At 35.4% G+C, this 19,864-nt stretch overlaps 1 protein-coding gene and 1 pseudogene across 2 annotated transcripts; both read right to left on the reverse strand.

Moving 5' to 3' along the window:
• Positions 1-16,576, reverse strand: part of LOC120123983 — a 28,832-nt pseudogene extending 12,256 nt beyond the window's left edge.
• Positions 44-1,968, reverse strand: LOC120123963. Of its 2 annotated transcripts, none has more exons than XM_039142741.1 (3): positions 1,729-1,968; positions 598-771; positions 44-420 (listed from the first exon to the last, which is right to left on the reverse strand). In XM_039142741.1, the coding sequence occupies exons 1-3, from the start codon at positions 1,738-1,740 to the stop codon at positions 154-156; spliced, it is 453 nt and encodes a 150-aa protein (XP_038998672.1). In that variant the 5' UTR covers positions 1,741-1,968; the 3' UTR covers positions 44-153. The 2 variants fall into 2 exon arrangements, with proteins under 2 accessions (XP_038998672.1, XP_038998673.1); XM_039142742.1 differs by having other exon boundaries at positions 47-420; positions 598-762; positions 1,729-1,966.
• Positions 16,577-19,864: the final 3,288 nt, after the last annotated feature.

The following is a 19,864-nucleotide window of genomic DNA, read 5'->3' on the forward strand; positions in this document are numbered from 1 at the left end:
GAACTTAATGATATTAAAACAAAAATAACATTTGGATCTCGGATTTGTCAAACTTGACGTTAATTTGATGGTGTTGTTGGAAGGTTACAAACAATGTTAATGACTAATTTATGAATATCCAGGACGAGAAAAGAATTTAATAGAAGATTGGAATCAGTCCACTCGCTTTGATTTCATCTTGTTTCTGGAGATCTTTAGTAGGGCGCCTAGTATGAGAGGAATGCAGATTCCCTGAGATGTATCTGCACCGTGTCCTCTGGATACATCCCGGCAGTTGCAGGCACCTCTTACCGGTAACTGCCTATTGCTTTGTGTGGTATGGATTGTGTTTTGTAAATACAATGGTCCGCTCTCATCTGCTCCGTGTCCGATTAGCTTCCCTAGAGATACGCTGCTATCTTGAAAAAATGATGCTGAAGACTGGCCATGGAAGAAATCATATTTATTGGTAAATATTTAAATATATTCATTGCAAGGGATTGAAATTACCTCGGTGTCATGTTTTTTTATTTATTTATTAAATTGATGTGATTACAAGGTAGTATCTATTCTAAAGATTTTAATCAATTCGATGTGATTTCAAGGGTTTGGAATTACCTCGGTGTCAAGGTTAGAAGAGGAGAATGAGGAGAAACTGCTTGAAGGAATGTGCAAAGAATATGGTTCCACCGCCGGAGCAGCATCCTGATATCTTTCTTGTAACCCAAGCCTCATGGTCATTATTTGTAGCCCAAGTGGCCACCCATTGGACGTCTCATGATTCTGGGAGAATTAATCAATTCAATATTAGCTCTCAAATGTGCATTGTTCATCAGTCTCAAATATAATAGCAAATCATAACTTCGAATTGATTATCATCGGCAAGAATTTAGTTTTTGTGTGTGTGGCAAAAATGGGTAAAATTGAAAGAGATTGAACAAGGGAAGTTTGGTAAAAGCTATGTGGGGGATGGGTGGCAATGTTGGCAGGTAAGCCCTTGGCACAAATTAAAAGTTTAAAACACTCGAAAGATTTTGACATTTTACTGTCTGATTTCCCGCCTTAAATGTCAGTTTCACCTTCTTCTTTTCTTTCAGAAAAGTCAGTTTCACCTTCAAACACAAGCTAAAAGCCCGTCCCATTCTGATGAAACAAAGTAACCAGTTAAGATCTAATGAAGATTTCTCAACCGTTCTATCTTACATCAAACACCAACAGTTCTACTGCAGTATTTGACATATGATGATGTAAGAATATCAAAAAGCATGGATTAAACTCAAAGCGGAACCGACCATGAATTTCTTCCAACGACACCGTTTCCACTCTACTAACATGTAAGTTCTTCCAAAAAGGAAGACTCTCGGTGGAATCACAGATCAGTAATGTTAACAGAGGCAGGCACTGAGATAAAATTTTATCATGAATCAGGATATGAAAAAAGTCATTAAAAAACACTTTTATATCTCCAAAGTGACTAATTCGAAAAGCTTTCAAATTTTAGATCCCTCTTATCCCTATCTCTTTCTAGTAAACAGCAGAAATTGAAGTAACGGTAGTTTACAGTTACTGCAATAGCGGTGACATTCAGAATTACCAGAGACCAAAATCTCATTACTTTCTATTTCCAACCACAGAAGATATAAGCAAGAAAAATAAGGAAACAGATTCTTGAACAATAGGAACAAAAATTCATGAAAAATTGCGCAACAGAAAGAAAACACATAAGAAGAAGAATGATATGGTTATTACCTCAGCAGCCATGGCTTGAGCTCTCGAATAGCAAGAGAAAAAAGAAGAATTGGAATCAAAATGGCACTCAATAAATGAAGATGAAGATCACAAAATATAATGGCAACCTGGAATACAAAATCCCTGTGACCGACTGTTAAGATGGTTAGTAAGAGCGCCCGTCTTAGATTGGCTCATCTGAGAGATTCTTCCTTAAACAATGAAATATTAATGAAATGGACCCCAGGGGAGATGAGTTTCAGCTTTGCAAATCACATGAGAGACTTGATTAATATAAGCCATACTTTCTACTTCATTATCTTAACTTGGTCTCATAATCACATCTGTTTAGTCATTAATAACAACATTTTAACCATTAACTTACCGCCATACTTCAAAAATCTCTTTCGACAAGCAAAGGGGTTGGTAATATTGCATACAGTTAGGTATTAATCAGTAATCATGAATAGTAATATGCTAGCAGTACTTCCCCCACGCATTAAAGAAACAGGACTCGCGTCATATCAGGGGAATTAGACAAAGATGTGAACTTAACTCTGTTTTTCTGCTAAATGAGTGCTGAAACAAAACCAGTGTTCAGAATCTTGCAGGCAGCAAGAAAATCAGTGCTGTTAACCTGTTAGGACACTATTCTAGTATTTCCTTACTGGGGTTTTCATTTTTTAAATTTATTTTAACTTCTTTCCTTTCAATAGCAATGAAATGTTTTGTTTCAGTATGCCATGAGGATCATCACATAAATGGAGTAATCATACTAATTAAACAAAGCTAGAAAACAAAATGAAAATGGGATTCTTGTTGGCTTGTCTATTCACAACTCTTCACTCATTTTCTATTTGATCTGTACTACTCTGTTCAGCTTTCCTTCGAATCCGAACAACTGCATTTTGAAAGGAACCTTTACCATTAAATAGCAAAATTTGTTGAAGTGATTCTTACTTGTTAACCAAAATTTTAAGCAAGGCATTGATTGATTAGTTTCCTTGAAATTTAAGGCCAGGGGGTTTGGTTTAGAAGTAAATGGAAGGCATTGCTGCTGACAGGTGGAACTTAAAGAGAAACAGGTCTTGACGGGAACACGAGACCAAAAGAAGGTTGTGGTTTCATATTTCGTTTATATTCTGCAAAACCAACTTAAAAGCACAGATTAATTTGGAGTTAAAAAGTTGAAATCAATCAATGTTTTGGTTGTTAGAATCATTAACTTCACAACCTCTATTGTTTCTTGCTTCATTTGTCATTTAACTTTCACGTTATTGAGATTTCAGCTCAGAATTTTCAGGCATTGATATGGATTATGAGATGAATTTAAAACTCCACCATCTTCGTTTGCCTTTCAGTAGTTTGTTACCCTGACTGCATGATGCCAATCATCCTCCGCATTAATGAAAGAAGGACCATTGTTTTTCTGGTTGTAGAGAGACTGTGTTAGAGAAATTGAATTGCATGCGGAATTGAAGGCGTTTTACATGCTGCCTTTTTGTGTTTCGAGGAACGTTTAGAAAATAAATCATTTTATTTAGCAAGCCGAAACTCCCGCCGGCTGCCCGTCCAAGTGTTGAACGACCGGTCGTGCGTTTGGTTCACGGAATGTAAGATTATCAGTCGGAATGTAAGATTACCAGTGAGAATGTAAGATTACCAGGGAATAGGATTACTGTGAATGTTGTATTTTGTGTTTGGTTGGTTTAGCAGGAATGTAAGATTACCGTGTTTGGTTAAAGGAATAAAAGATTATTGGAATGTATATTTGACAAAATTGTCCATATTATATAATTATTTTTTTAACAAGTTGAAAAATATTTATATAATATTTATATATTTTCTTTAAAAATTTTAAATTTATAAAATTTATATTTTTTTACAAAATTTAAAATATAAAAAGGTTTAATGAAAGGGTAAAATTTTATTTTAACCCCTGAACTTCATATAAAATTTTAATTATAGATTTTTTTTGTAAATCTAAAATATTTTAAGGATAAATTTGTAATTTAACCTTCGTATAATTTTTATTATTCAATAACAGAAAAATGATATTTTTGAAAGAAAAAAAATTAAGGGCATTTTAGTCCAAAACGCCGGTAATCCAACAATACCTAAGGAAAAGGAGGTAATGAATATACCCAAAAATCTACTATTGATAATAAAACATTACTGGAAATGAGATTCCCAGCCAAACAAACATGGGAATGTGGATTCCATTCTTATAGGAATCTCACATTCCTTGATCCAAACACCCATAAGGGAAAAGGAACACGTGGTAAGTAAAAAGTGAATATAGTATATCAAAATATACTATTGTTACGACACATCGAAACAAACTATTAAGTTAATATACAATTAAATAACTAAAAATGAAATATGAAAATGAAGAAAATATCAAATATATGGTGAACTAAGCATAAACATGGATGTTGTTAGGAAATAGGAATATTAAGAAGAAAATATATAATCAATTTATTACATTAAATTATGGACTAAAGTTCAAGATTTACACGATTTAAAGAATCAATGGGTACTGGTCCTGGGGCCTGGGTCGAGTCTATGCCTGGCAATTTGGGCCATTCTTTATATTTGTCCAATTGGTTTAATTTTATTGATGATCTCCGATCAAACAAAACTTGAATTGTAAATTATTCGCTTCGCTTTCTGGCATTACTGCTCCAACTTAAAGAAATGTACCTACCTACACATTCTACTGGTAGGGCACCCCTTGTCCCCTTTAGATTGGCTCGCCGCCAACTTTAAGCTCTTCCTATCAACATGTTCATTTTGTTAAGGCTCTGAAACACCCTAACAATTATCTATACTATTATGAACATTCCACACCAACATATGAGTTCATATACATATATATCGAGTCAAAAATACAGATAATCCCTGCAGGCTAAAGCTTGAGAACACTAATAAAGTTGGAAAAAAGAGATAAAAAGCCCAATTTATATCCATCATTCATGGAGATGACAATCCAATTGAAAATCATGAACCAAAATTATTTGAGAATAGACCAAGACACATGCAGTTCTATTATGATGAGGGGATTTGCATTTACCTATTAGTGCAAATAGGGATCACCCACACTTGATTGAACTAGCTGTATAAAAGACGCCATATATTTGTTTTTCCATTATCATGAAGGATTAAGCTTTTGAATCTTATTTTAATGAGGCCAAATAATTGTTTGCATGATAAAGTTAAGAAGGGAAAAAAATGAACATAACTCATTCCAACCTTGAGCATTTCATAGCAACGGAAAAAAAAATACATCACAAGAAAATAACAGCAAGACTCAATAAATAAAATTTTATCTTCTCCATCGTTTTTGCTAATTAATTACCATACTTACGTCTAATTAAAGCCAGTGCTTGTATTGCATGGTGATCTTTACAAATCATACATAAAATTTTGAGCAGTATGCACTATGCAGCAGCTGATCAGGGCTCGAACTCTTCCTCGGTATCCAAGAACTCCTCTTGGTTCTGATTGTATCTTCCCTTGTTGTTGTAACGGTTCTCATTGAACTCGTTCCTCGAAGCAACTCCCCTTGAGTTGTGGAACTGGTTTGGATAATAGTTCTCGCTCCTGATGTCATAGTAGTATTTTTCATACTCCAAGGTGGCGTTTGATTCAAGTTTTTCAAGAGAATTGGAATCTCTCACTTTCCTATGTTTGGTTCAAGTTTTTCAAGAGAATTTGAATCTCTCATGGCTTCAACTTTCCATCAAATGAGGAAAAGTAAATTCCATCCAAGAATGGATGGAATTCAATTCCCTTGTTGGAGGGAATTGAAATTTGACCATACTACACTCATCAATCTTTTGGTAACTTATTCATATATTGAATAAAAATATTTTTTTATTATTTCGGGTCGGGTGGGGTTTCTAATTCATATATTCGGGCCGGGTTTGGTGAAACTTTATTTTGGTCGGGTCGGGTCGGTTTTTTTTAAGTGTGATATTCGGGTCGGACCGAGTTCGAGTTTAGGGTGAAAAATACCCAACCCGAAAATATATATAATTTTACCTTATATATTTAGGAATAATTACAATAATTCCCCTATATATATATATATATTTCAATTAAGTCACTGTTTTTATTGAATAAAAATAATTTTTTTTATTTCGGGTCGGGTCGGGTGAAACTTTATTTTGTTCGGGTCGGGTCGGGTTTTTTAAGTGTGATATTCGGGTCGGGTCGGGTTTTTTTAAGTGTGTTATTCGGGTCGAGTTCGGGTTTAGGGTGAAAAAAACCGGACCGACCCGAAAAAAATATATAATTTTACCTTATATATTTAGGAATAATTACAATAATACCCCTCTATATATAATTTTTTTCAATTAAGTCAATATTTTTATTGAATAAAAATAATTTTTAATATTTTGTGTCGTATCGGGTCGGGTTTCTAATTCATATATTGAATAAAAATAGTTTTTATAATATTTTTTGGTAACTAATTAACATACTCTGATTGGAATGTATCGAAATATTGCTCTATCTTTTGGTAACTTATTAACATATTTTGATTGAGATGATTTTAACTTATGATGTTTATTAGCATGATTTTTATAATTTATTGAAATGAACAATCAATCAATAAAATGAAAATTTAATATTTTTTTTATTTTTTTATAATATATTACTACATGTTAAGTTGTAAAACAAACTAAAATAAAGCAAAAAAAACAAGAAGGGTAATTCTGTCATTTTACATTACTGAAATCAAATTCATCTGACATGTCTGCGAACCAAACAAAATATGGAATTGGATTCTAATTTCATTTCATGCCAACCAAACAAAATATGAAATTGGGTTCCAATTCCTGACAGATTCCAATTCTTTCATAGATTCCAATTCCCTCATAAACATTCCAGCGAACCAAACGCCACCCAAGTATCTAGTGTCGCTCATGCCTTGCCTCTCAATATTGTTGCTGTCGTAGTAGTTGTTGTTCTGGTTTTCCTTGGTGCTCCATCCTTTCTCAGAGAAGCTGGCCTTGCCCAGGTTTTGCTTCTCAGTGGACTGGTAGGCGTTTTTGTTGTGGTAGTAAGTGTTTTTGTTGTTGGAGCCAGATTCGGGAATGTTGTTGTAGGGTTCATCGAGGTGGTATTTAATAGGGATGACATAGGGTTCGTATGTCTCTTTTGTGGTGAAACTGGGCTCGCCTGTGTCTGTCTCGTGCCCGTAAAGGCCATAACCATTTTGGGTTTCGGGAATAAACATGAGTTCTAGCTCTTCTGACTTTTGGGTGGTTGAGGTCCCATGCTCTTACTCTCTTGTTGTTGTTGTTGCCTCTTTCTCATTGGTGTTAACCCTTGAGATTTTGCTGAAGAATTCCCTGGCATGGATCTTGTCGCGGCCGTCTTTCGGTTGGGCCCGAAATTGGGCTTTGATTTAAATAAAACGGATTAGAGTCGCCACCGATCATTTAAAAACTATTTTAGGTTGATCAAACACCATCTTACCTGATCTGCGTTTTACCATAAATGTGTCGGGTTCGGGATTCAGTTACGGTCAAGGAAGGATTAGAACCCTTGAATCGCCCTTTCGGTACCAATTAATTTATCGGTTGTATTTATAGTAAAAAGTTAAACTTAAATTTAAAAAATTCGATTTGAATTACTTACTATCGATCGGTTGGAATTCTTCTAGAAAAGGTCAAAAATGTTAGACATGAAAAAATAAATAAATATTAAATAATAAGAAAAATAATAAATCAAAACAAATAATTAAAAAATAAATCAGAGAAAAAAATAAATCAATCGAAAAAAACATATATACAAAATTAATAATAAAAATAAATAAATAAATGAATACGTGAAAATAAAAAAGGACTAATTTGAAAGAAAATGAAATTGGGGGATAAAATTAAAAGTAAAATCGGGGTTAAATTTGAATAAAGGGGCTAAAATAAATGCTTACAAAGAACAAAGGACTAAAAAAGGAATTATCCCTTTAAACCTAGAAAAAGCACGGATCTTCCCCTCGGGTCGGGTCGAAGCGCAGGTCCAACGGGTAGCCCAGCGGGTTGTATAAAAGCCCAAAAAACCCAACTTTCATTCATTTTTCAGCCTTCCCTCAAAATGATAACTCTCTCACCTCTCAAATTCTCTCAAACTCTCCCCTCTCCGGTCGAATGTCGGCCACCGCCCGGTGGCCGACATTCGACGTCGATCGCCGCGCTGGCCGTCGTCGGTCGCAGTTTGAAAAATCTAAACTTTCCCCAAGTGTTCCTCTCTACCCTGGGAACAAGAATCCAAGCCTAAAATCTTATAAAAACACCCCATAAGACATAGATCTGAAAAAAAACCGCTCAGTCCTCACCATTTTCCGGTGACCTTTTAGACTTCCGGTGGATTTTCATATTCAAACCGAGACTGACACTGCCTTTTTCCTTGCATTGAATGTTTTTTGTGGCTTTTCTTGTTGTTGTGTTTTCTCGTGTTTTGTTGTGATGATGATGCTCCATTGTTGAGGTGGTTTTGTGGCTCCCTTGCTATGTATTGTTGTTGGTTGTGTTACTCACTAGTTGTTTAGCTTTTCACTTCAATGGTTATCTTGTTGTGGTGGTGTTTTGGTTTTTGGTTCTTGATCATTCTCGGTGTACTATATTCGTGTTTTAGTACCCGTGGTTTCCTGTGTGATGTTTCACCGGGGTATTTATAACACTCTCGATGAACAAGTATGCTCGGGGTTGTTCCATTTTGTTCGGGGCTGTGAACGTTGTTGTTGAAATCCCGAGATAGTTCAGTCCCGGAATTTTTGACCAGCGACGTCTGGCCGTTTCGCGTGACCGACCCTTTGACTCCTTCCTGTGCATGACGCCTTGCTAAGAACGTGAAACACTAGACCCTCCATGGGTTGGTTTAGGCCCTATTCTTGGACTGATTGGACCCCAAATAGACCTAAAACGAGAAAGAAAAAAAGAAAATAATAATAAATAATTAATAATTAATAATTAAAATAAGATAAAAATAAATAAAAGGAATTTTTTTAAAACTATATTTTATATATGATTTAAAAAATGTTTTTCAAAACCATATAATATAATATATTTTCAAAAAATATTTTAAAACTATATATTATATATATTTTCTAAAATGTTTTAAAAATTATATATTATATAAGTTTTCAAAATATTTTTAAAAACTATATATTATATAAGTTTTCAAAATGTTTTTAAAAAACTATATATTATATAAGTTTCCAAAATATTTTAAAAACTATATATTATATATATTTTCAAAAATGTTTTAAAAACTATATATTATATAGGTTTTCAAAATGTTTTAAAAACTATATATTATATATATAAATTTTCAAAAACCATTTGCAAACTATATAATATATATATAGATATATAAAATGAGTGTCTACAACTGCCCCTCTTTGTCCTATTTTTCATTCTGTGCTTTTTCATGGAACAAAAAATAGGATGAAGATAAAAGGACACAAATTTTCGTTCGGTGGAGTTGAAAAATTGACTCTGAAAGAATAACTCCCTGTCGAATTGAGTTGCGGATGGCTCTTCCATCGCGAAGTCGAGTCCATCTTGAAATAATATGGAATTAAAGCTGCAGTTCATAATTTGAATAATAATGTGGCTTCTTATTACCAAATTGTAGTCAACTTCGGTCTTCTTCTCGGTTTAAAGACCTTGGTTAAAAAATTTGACTGAAAAATAGTTCATTGACTCTACCATATGGTCGATAATCTCTCGAAATCGAACTCATAAATCTTCGTTGACAGATATCTTTTCTCGACTTAAGCTGTCTGCCGAAAAATGGTTTCTTTTCACTAAGGCATGACTAACCCAGATCTTCTTCTCGACTTGAAAAACTCGACTGCTACCGGAAAGTAGTTTGATTGATGTGTTATCGAGCTGAATGGATTCGAACTTGACAATTTTGTTGACAGATAGGCCTTCTTACCTTGAGCTATGCTGTGAATTTTATTTGCCTCTGAGTTGAATGTAATCAAACTCGAAGGTCTTTTTTTGGCAGATAACCCTTCTTACCTTGAGCTATGTTGTAAACGATGTGCCTTTGAGATGAGTGTAATCAAACTCGAAGGTCTTTTGTTGGCAGATAACCCTTCTTGCCTTGGGCTATACTGCAAATGATGCGCTTTTGAGCTGAGTGTAATCGAACTCGAAGGTCTTTTGTTGGTAGATAACTCTTCTTGCCTTAAGCTATGCTGCAAATGATATGCCTTTGAGCTGAGTGTAATCAAACTTGAATGTCTTTTGTTGGCAGATAACCCTTCTTGCCTTTAGCTATGCTGCAAATGATGTGCCTTTGAGCTGAGTGTAATCGAACTCGAAGGTCTTTTGTTGGCAGATAACCCTTCTCGCCTTGAGTTATACTGCAAATGACGTGCCTTTGAGCTGTGTGTAATCGAACTCAAAGGTCTTTTGTTGAAGGTGCTTTTGAATCGAGTATCTTCCATTTTGGAGTCAAAACTTGACTGTAAAAGCTGCAAAACATTATGTATGTGAAAAAATAAATGTGATGCTCTTAAGTATGTCTAAGATGCATGCAATATGAATTAGTCATGGATGGAGTCTCATTTTTATCCTCTGGTCTTGTACTCGGAACCGACCATGCCCTACTTTCTTCTCGGGTTGCAGCTTTTCGTATTTGAGACTGTCCTGTTTGAAAATGTTTTTTTTGCTTTTCTCTTATTTTAAGAGGGAATAATCCTGTAAAACATTGTTCCTTAATTCAGGCTCGCAATCGAATCAAATCATAAACATGAATTTAAAGGATATCAAAAGAATCAATAGTTTTTTCCTGCTTTCAGAGTTATAGCTCTTTGACAAATGTTCTAATGGATGAGTTGGCTTTAGGTTGGCCTCCTATTTTCTAAGGTTTCAGCCATAAAAAAAATGTAATTTCTCGGTCATTGCAACATGCCCCTTTTTTGGCTTGGTATTTTAATTGAATGCGAACAAAATGTCGCAACTAGCATGATTAATTACTAGACCTTCTATTTCGATCCTATGAAATCTTCAATTTGTTCAAGCTTTGTAGGCTCCTCTAACAAAGGTAGTGCAAAAATATCAGTCTAACAATGAAATTCTTGAGTAATCATGTGAAATTGACTATAACAAGTGTTTCTTAACTCCCTTAGTCCATTATTACCGAAAATTTATTGTTTAGATAAATTTGATTTAATTGGTCATTATCTGGCTAATCGAATCCATAAAGTCAGGGCGTTTAACCAATTGCTTTAGAGGGACAACTTAATATTATAATCACTTTTATCAGGTTAACTGAAGGGTTCATCTCATCACAAAATCTTTGGGCGGACAATAACAGTGGAGCAAACATCGAATTGCCAAGTGTCCGAGCAATACCATGGTTTGAACGTAATATATTCATAAAACCAGGGATTTTGAGTTTCCTCTATAACCAATTGCTTTAATAGAATAGCTCAGCTTTACGGATTTAATTTCTTAAGATTGTCAAGAAGAACCTGTTATAGTCTAGGTGTTGTTGAAAGTAAAAAATTTCATCTTTAGAGTTCAATTTCCAAACAACTGACCTAAACTAGATTCACCTACGCGACTATTCCATCTGTAAAGATTATCATCATCATTGAACGTATTAAACAAAAAAGTATAGTAATTGTTATATACAAAAGGATGCCCCATGTCGTCCGCACCTATGCACACCTAAATACCAAGCCTCTTTTTTGTTCCCTTATAAGAAGGGAAGGTTATATTGGTTATTTGCAAGAGAAGAGTATAGTGTTTGAGTGTATTTTTTGGGGTAAGGTCAAAGTCCTTATTTTACCACTTTTTAAGCGTGTTACTTTGTCAAAGATCTATAACTCCAATCATTTACAGAGTTTTTTAATTCAGTCGATATTCAAAGAATTTCAAGTCTGCAAATTTGATTCATTGCTCGTCGTCTTTAAAGTAACATAAATTTATATAAATGTCCTTACAAAAACTTGAGAAAAGATAAAAGAGAAAGAAAAATAAATTCAAACAAAATGTCTCAAATGATAAAATGATCTTCCTCACTTGGATACCCCCAAGTTGTTAAAGTCCATTCAGTTCTGGTTACACATCTTCTACACGATACTCTTGAATGCGTAACAATTCTCAATAGTGTGCCCTGGGATGCTGCCATGATATTCATAATGAGCATTCTCATCATACCACTTAGGGTATGGGGGATTCACGGGTTCCACGTGAGTGTCAAAGAGTTGTTGATAAAGCTCTTTGTACGTCATCAGAATAGGGTCAAAATGCTCCCTTTCCTTTTTAGGTTTTCTAGAATATTATTTAGAAGTACCTGACGGTACAGCTGTAATTGATTTTGGGCTGGAGATTGTAACAACGTGGTTGATGTTGTTAATCTCTCCATCCCTCTCCCTCATAGGATCCTTAATTTTGCCTTGCTTTATGGCCGACTCGATCATTTCTCCGGCCATAACTAAGTCTGAAAAGCTTCCTAATGTGATTGCAACCAGGTGTCCGAAGTATGGAGCCTTCAGGGTCTGTACAAAAAAACTTCCGGGTTTCTTTCTCATCCAAGGGCGGATGAACTTGTACATCAAAATCCCTCCATTATTGTGTGTATTGTTTGAAACTCTCGTTATGCTTCTTTTCCATGCTTTGTAGCATAACTCGATCGGGTCTCATGTCATTGGCATGTTTGTATTGTTCCAGAAATGACTTGGCCAAGTCCTTCCAAGTCTTGATATGGGATCGGCTTAGCTGGTTGTACCACCGGATGACTGAGCCCGACAGACTCTCCTGGAAGCAGTGGATCATGAGTTGGTCATTTCTTCTATATCCTGTCATCTTTCGGCAGAACATAATGATATGAGCAGATGGGCAACTATTCCCGTCAAACTTCTCGAATTCTGGGGACTTGAATTTTGGAGGAAGAACCAAGTCTTGGACTAGACTGAGTTCTGCGACATCGACTCCTTGGTAGTCATGGTCTCCTTTGACTACTTTCATTTGGTCCTCTAGTTGTTTGATTTTTTCCTCCATCTTTTTTTTTCCTTGTCGTCATCTTCTTTTAAATCTGGTATATGGTAATAACCTGAATTATTCTCAGGATTGGATACACTAGTTTATATCTTTGTAGCAGACGAGGCCTTCGCTTTTGCAGTGGATGAGTCCCCTTGAAGCTCTGGTAAGATCTCAGGTGAGATAACCACTTGTGGGGTAGGTGGCATGTTACCCTTTCCGATGAACTTGCCCCAGACGCACTTGTCTGTTTTAAACCAGATAACTTTGCCACAATTTGATCGACCAATGACTCTTGGCTTTTCATGATTGTATCCAGAGTACTCAGACTGCTATGGTTAACTTATCTTCTAGCTATCTCTGTAACGTCAGCATATTTTCCTCGAGCTAACCAATTTTTGCTTTCAACTTCTTCTTTTTTTTAAGTGGGTGTTATGCGGATGGAGTGTGTCCAATGCTTGAGGTGGTGTATCCAGTATTTGTTCCTTTGATGAGACATTCTTATGTTAGTTAATGCGAATGCAAATAAATGAAAATAACAAAATGCAAAATATGTCTAAATGCATGATGCATGAAATGTTCGAGGTATTGATCCAAAAATGTATCTGTTATTATAAATAATCCTCATCAGGGGAAAAAGTGTTACGTCTTAAGAGACAAAATGTATTTTAAAGGTTTAAACCCTGAACAACTTCTAACAGGTTGAGTTGAATACCCTGTCGAACCGCTCTGACTTCTCTGGCTAAATCGTGCAAGTGACAAACTGCTTGCCCAAAAAAGTCTCGAATGACTACATCTCCGACTTTCACTCTCTGCTGAGCCTGTTCCTACCGAAAGCTCCATTGGAGCCCTCTATCAATAGGAGCCCTCTATCAATAGGAACTATCCGAAGTTTATCTGCTTACTTCTTGAATTTGTCAATAATGGCCTCCAGTTTCAGCTATCGCTTTGCCATCTTGTTCTTGTTATCTTTGAAGGGACTCCTCAGGTCAGTAACCTTTTCTCGTCTTTCCCCTGCAACTTTTGCCAACCTGTTTTGGAAAAATTGACTTTTGGTGTGCATAATGTAAATCCCGATCCATTCTGAGTATTCTCTGACCATAGCTGGACTTCTGAGCTTTTCATCTCTTGTATTATAACCCCTTTGTCCATTAATGCAAATTATTTACGTTTAACAAACACGTTTTTGGTGGATCAACACCTCTTTTGAATGATGTAAATGATAAAAAAATGAAAGAGAACAAAAATAAAAAGAGTTAGTAAAGTAAATCAAAACAATAAGGAAAAAATAAAAAATTCCTACCCCGCATGCTTATTATTCCTACCTGGACATGATCTATATCCCACATGTTAATTTTGAACCAATCCTAACCGCATCAATTTCTAGTTCGCATGCTTCGAATAGAAAATAAAGTAGGAAATAATTTAGGCATTCTAGGGTTTGAAATGAGGTTTTGGGGTGCTCTAACTCCCTATACTCTCCCGGTTTAGGTTCTAAAGAGGGTACAGTTAGTTTTTCTTGCTGGTGCCCCCTTGGGCTTGCTAGACCCTTAGTCTTAAGCCTATTACAAGCTTTTGTTGACTAAGTTAAACTCGAGAGGATACATTCCCTTATACCCTCACGGAGAATAAATTCTCACGAAGGTGTCGCTTTCACCCCACTTAAAAAGGGTTTAGAACTTGGATATAGAGCCTGAGATAATAATTTTGAAAATCTGAAATCATTGAAAAAAATATCAGTACAACTATTTATTTGAAAAACATACAAAGATAAGTAATAAAAATTGAAAAGTTAAATTAAAATTTAAACTTACCATTTTCGCTTAAAAAAGAGAATCGAAAAATTAATTCTGGCCTAACTCACTTACCTGTCGCGGCCGTCTTTCGGTTGGGCCCAAAATTGGGCTTCGACTTGAATAAAATGGATTAGAGTCACCATTGATCATTTAAAAACTAGTTTAGATTGATCGAACACCATCTTATCTTATCTGTGTTTTACCAGAAATGTGTTGGTACTCTCCCGGTTTAGGTTCTAAAGAGGGTACCGTTAGTTTTCCTTGCTGGTGCCCCCTTGGGCTTGCTAGACCCTTAGTCCTAAGCCTATTACAAGCTTTTGTTAACTAAGTTAAACTCGAGAGGATACATTCCCTTATGCCCGCACGGAGAATAAATTCCCACGAAGGCGTTGCTTTCACTCCACTTAAAAAGGGTTTAGAGCTTGGGTATAAAGCATGAGATAAAAAATTTGAAAATCTGAAATCATTGAAAAAAATATCAGTACAACTATTTATTTGAAAAACATTCAAAGATAAGTAATAAAAATCGAAAAGTTAAATTAAAATTTATACTTACCATTTTCGCTTAAAAAAGAGAATCGAAAAATTAATTCTGGCCTAACTCACTTACCTGTCGCGGTCGTTTTTCGGTTGGGCCCAGAATTGGGCTTTAACTTGAATAAAACAAATTAGAGTCGCCACTGATCATTTAAAAACTATTTTAGATTTATCGAACACCATCTTATCTTATCTTTGTTTTACCAGAAATGTGTCGGCTTCGGGAGTCGGTTACGGTCAAGGAATGATTAGCACCCTTGAACCGCCTTTTCGGCACCAATTAATTTGTCTGTTGTCTTTATAGCAAAAATTTAAATTTAAAACATTAGATTCGAATTACTTACCTTCGATTGGTTGAAATTCTTCTAGAAAAGGTTGAAAATGTTAGACAGAAAAACAATATATAAATATTAAATAATAAGAAAAATAATAAAATAATAAATCAAAAAAAAATTAGAGAAAAACATAAATAAATTGAAAAAAAACATATATACAAAATTAACAATAAAATAAATAAATAAGTAAATAAATAAATGAAAATGTGAAAATAAAAAAAGGACTAATTTGAAAGAAAATAAAATTGGGGGATAAAATTAAAAGTGAAATCGGGGTTAAATTCGAATAAAGGGGCTAAAATAAATGCTTACAAAGAACGAAGGACTAAAAAGGGAATTATCCCTTTAAACCTAAAAAACGCACGAATCTTCCCCTCGGGTTGGGTCGAAGCGCGGCAACGGGTTGTCTAAAAGCCCAAAAAACCCATCTTTCATTCATTTTCACCCTTCCCTCAAAATGATAACTCTCTCACCTCTCAAATTCTCTCAAACTCTCCCCTCCCCAGTCGAATGTCGGCCACCGCCTGGTGGCCTCTCCGTCGCGCTGGCCATCGCGTTGGTAGCTGCCGCCGCCGGTTTGAAAAATCTAAACTTTCCCCAAGTGTTCCTCTCTACCCCGGGAACAAGAATCCAAGCCTAAAATCTCACAAAAACACCCCAGAAGGCGTATATATGGAAAAAAAAACCCGCTCGATCCTCACTCTTTTCCGGCGACCTTTTAGACTTCCGATGGATTGTCCTCTTCGAACCGAGACTCACAATGCCTTTTTCCATGCGTTGGCTATTTTTTACGGCATTTCTTGTTGTTGTGTTTTCTCATGTTTTGTTGTGATGATGATGCTCCACTATTGAGGTGGTTTTGTGGCTCCCTTGTTATGTATTGTTGTCGGTTGTGTTACTCACAGTTTGTTTGGCTTTTCCCTTCGATGGTTATCTTGTTGTGGCGGTGTTTTGGTTCTTGGTTCTTGATGATTCTCGATGTACTGTGTTCGTGTTTTGATACTCGTGGTTTCCTGTGTGATGTTTCATCGGGGTATTTATAACCCTCTCGGTGAACCAATATGCTCGGGGTTGTTTCGTTTTGTTCGGGGCTGTGAACGTTGCTACTGAAATACCGGGATGGTTCAATCCCGGGATCTTCGGCCGGCGATGTTTGGTCGTTTCGCGTGACTGACCCTTTGACTCCATCCATTGCGCGACGCCTTGCTAAGAACGTGAAACCCTAGACCCTCGCTGGGCTGGTTCAAGCCATGTTCCTGGATTGATTGAACCCCAAATGGACCTAAAACGAGAAAGAGAAAAAAAGAAAAAAATAATTATTAATAATTAATAACAAATAAATAATAAATAAAATAAGATAAAAATAAATAAAAGGAAAAAATATGTTTTAAAACTATATTTTATATATGATTTAAAAAATGTTTTTTAAAACCATATAATATAATATATTTTCAAAAAATATTTTAAAACTATATATTATATATATTTTCCAAAATGTTTTAAAAATTATATATTATATAAGTTTTCAAAATATTTTTAAAAACTATATATTATATATATATATTCAAAAATGTTTTAAAAACTATATATTATATAGGTTTTCAAAATGTTTTAAAAATTATATTATATATATATTCAAAAACCATTTACAAATTATATAATATATATATAGATATATATGTAAAAAAATATGGACGAAAATGAGTGTCTACGACAAAAAAGGCAAAGAGGAAGAGCTTAGAGACAGTTTTGGTGAGGAAGACATGGCAGCAGCTAATGCTTTGCGTTAGCTTGTGTGTGATGAGAAATTGTGAAGATACCCATATATAGGAAGGAAGAAGGGACAAACTTGTGTGTTCTTTTCTCCGTATTGTAAAAAATAAAAAATTAGACTCAATTAGCTTGATTAACGGTGGGGATTGGGGAAGCTTTCAGCCGTCCAAGGACTGTATCGATCCGGGAACCAAATCCTACAAAATTTTGAAGAAAAAAAGCATAAAAAATATATGAGTTAAACAGAAAAGGAAAGGCAGAATCCAAAGTTACAAGTGATATCTTTTTTGAAAGTGAAGTGAATGTTAGTGTAGTAAAGTAGAAACTGTAGAAACAACATAAGGTAGATTTTAAAATTTAAAATTTGAATGATGTTGTGGTAAAGTCGAGGGCAGATTTACTAAATTATATAAGGTAGATGATTTTCAGGTGGTGCAGTTGGAGATTGGTCGCTTATATCTCCACAAAACTCATGTGGAAAGTTGGCACATTAAAGAGCAGGAATGCTTAGACGTTACCCAATATTGTAGTTGATGATTAATGAATAAAACAGGTGGGTCATGGACTTTACTTGGCCCTGGGGTTGGATGGTAAATTCTTGCTTAAGCAAATTGAATTATAACCCTTCATTGCTACTTTCTTTCTTTCTTTTTTGGTTCTGTTACATTGCTACTTCTGCTTTATGATGTTGTAACAGAAAATTTATTTGATGGATCTGACACACCATGTCATCAGTTACCCCACTGAATGTGAGTCACAAATTTTAAAATAACTTTCAAATGAGTACTCACTTCTAATTTACATATAAGAAAGAGGTGAAGATTCACCTTTATCTTTTTTTTGTGAGCAAAAACCATGAATGAGCCCCATTAAAAACTCCTAAACCTAATAAGGGGAAAAATACTCAATTACCATAAATCAAAATTAAGTACATCGTTTTGAATGTCATGAGCAATGATATCTGGACAAACCGAATCAAAGAACAAAGAGCCACCAGATCTAAGGTCCAATTAGCTAACTGATGAGCAACATAATAACAAGAACGAATAGCATAAGTAACATGAAACTGAGAATAGTCCCGGAAAATCGTCCAAACTTCCTGCACAATAACACCAAGAGTTGAAATATCATCTGAATCTCTTGTAATCTTGTGAATAAGTTTCATTGAGTCAATTTCAAATCGAACAACCGTCCATCCCATATCACAGGCGAACCTTAATCCGGCAAGCAATGCATGAAGCTCCGCAAACCCACCTACAAAGCAACCAACAGATGATTGAGCAAATCTACCACACACTTGGCCACTTCGATCACAAGCTATAACACCAACAACTGTCATTCTTCGAGTGCCATCATAGGCGTCATTGATATTTATCTTAATCACCCCGCAACAAGAGCTATCCGTTAAGCACAATCCATATCTGAGTTCGCTCGCTCAACCACCTGAAGCTCGAACAATGTTTCACCTTCTCCTTAGCAATTGCTTTCAAGAAATCTTGGCGTAGAATCTTCGTATTGGTAACTAATATCCAAGGTGATTGTAACCTATCTCCGTGAAGAAAAGAATTTCGATTATTCTAAATATTCTATAATATAACCAAAAAAATCAGCAAATAAATCAATTCCAAGGTTTGAGAAAGCTTCCTCCATCCATATCTATCCATATCAATGGATTATCCGTGGAGCTAAGATAGAGTCGTATTCGGATTATCCATGGACCTCTAATGAAGGTTTATCTTAAAAAAATTATATAAACAAATATTATTAATTGAAATCATAGATGACGCTAAGTCTGGACCGTCCAATAATTTCACTTTTAATCAATAGTCGGAGCCTCACCTCAATTTAAGCCCCTTTTAAATCTGTTATTTTTAATGTCAATAATTCAGATTTTATACGGTAAACAACAGTGCTCTGGAGAATCACATCCAAAGTAAACATGATCCAAAGTTAACAAGAAAGGCAATAAAACATAATAATCTGATGGTTATTTCACGACTGAGTAACGAAATCTGTCACTCATCTTTAAGAGGAAATGGATTGAACAAGAGAAGAGAGAAGAAGAAGAAATCGGAAACCAAAATCGGAACAAAGGATTGACATCGCTTCCTAGGAATTTCGTTCTCAGCCTCTTCCTAATATACTCCCTCTTCTGGGCATCACCCACCCACCTCCATCCAAATCGGTGGTGGGGGCTGGCTGTAAGGGCACTTGGACCTCCATGAAGACCCAATCTTGAGGAAAAGAGAGAATCCCCATTTCCGGTGGAGTTGGGTTTATTGCAGAGAATTGGGGGGAAATCCCAGTTGAGGAAGCATTGGATTTGTGTGGAGCTGAAGAGTTGAGAGTAGACAGGCGGTAAGCGTGTGGAGCGTGATAGGATGAAGGTTAAAGCGGAGGTCCAATGCTCTGCACGCTTTAACCTACATCCTAACATGCTACTAATCGATCGAATGATTGATTTCCTACTTTTAAATGCTACTAATCGATGCAAATTGCATAGCCCTGACAATTCTAGCTTTGGGTCAATAAGAATCATAGTATATTGATCTGACCGTGGAACACTGATAGTAATGTATTCATCAGGACCCTGCAATTTTCTGTGTAAAAATGTATCATAGGCAACCATTGATGCGATGAGCCAGTGCTTATACAGCAACCAACCCAGTGCCCACTCTTCTTTCATCCTACAAAATCAAAACCAAAA

The sequence above is a fragment of the Hibiscus syriacus genome, unplaced genomic scaffold (assembly GCF_006381635.1).
Source record: "Hibiscus syriacus cultivar Baekdansim isolate YM2019G1 unplaced genomic scaffold, ASM638163v2 tig00110407_pilon, whole genome shotgun sequence".
Classification (NCBI taxonomy): Eukaryota; Viridiplantae; Streptophyta; class Magnoliopsida; order Malvales; family Malvaceae; genus Hibiscus; species Hibiscus syriacus.

Bases quoted from the DNA above. Each gene is read 5' to 3' on its own strand.
- LOC120123963 (XM_039142741.1), bottom strand. The intron at 421-597 runs GTAATTCCAAAC...TTCCATGGCCAG, and splicing joins CTTCTAACCTTGACACCGAG to TCTTCAGCATCATTTTTTCA.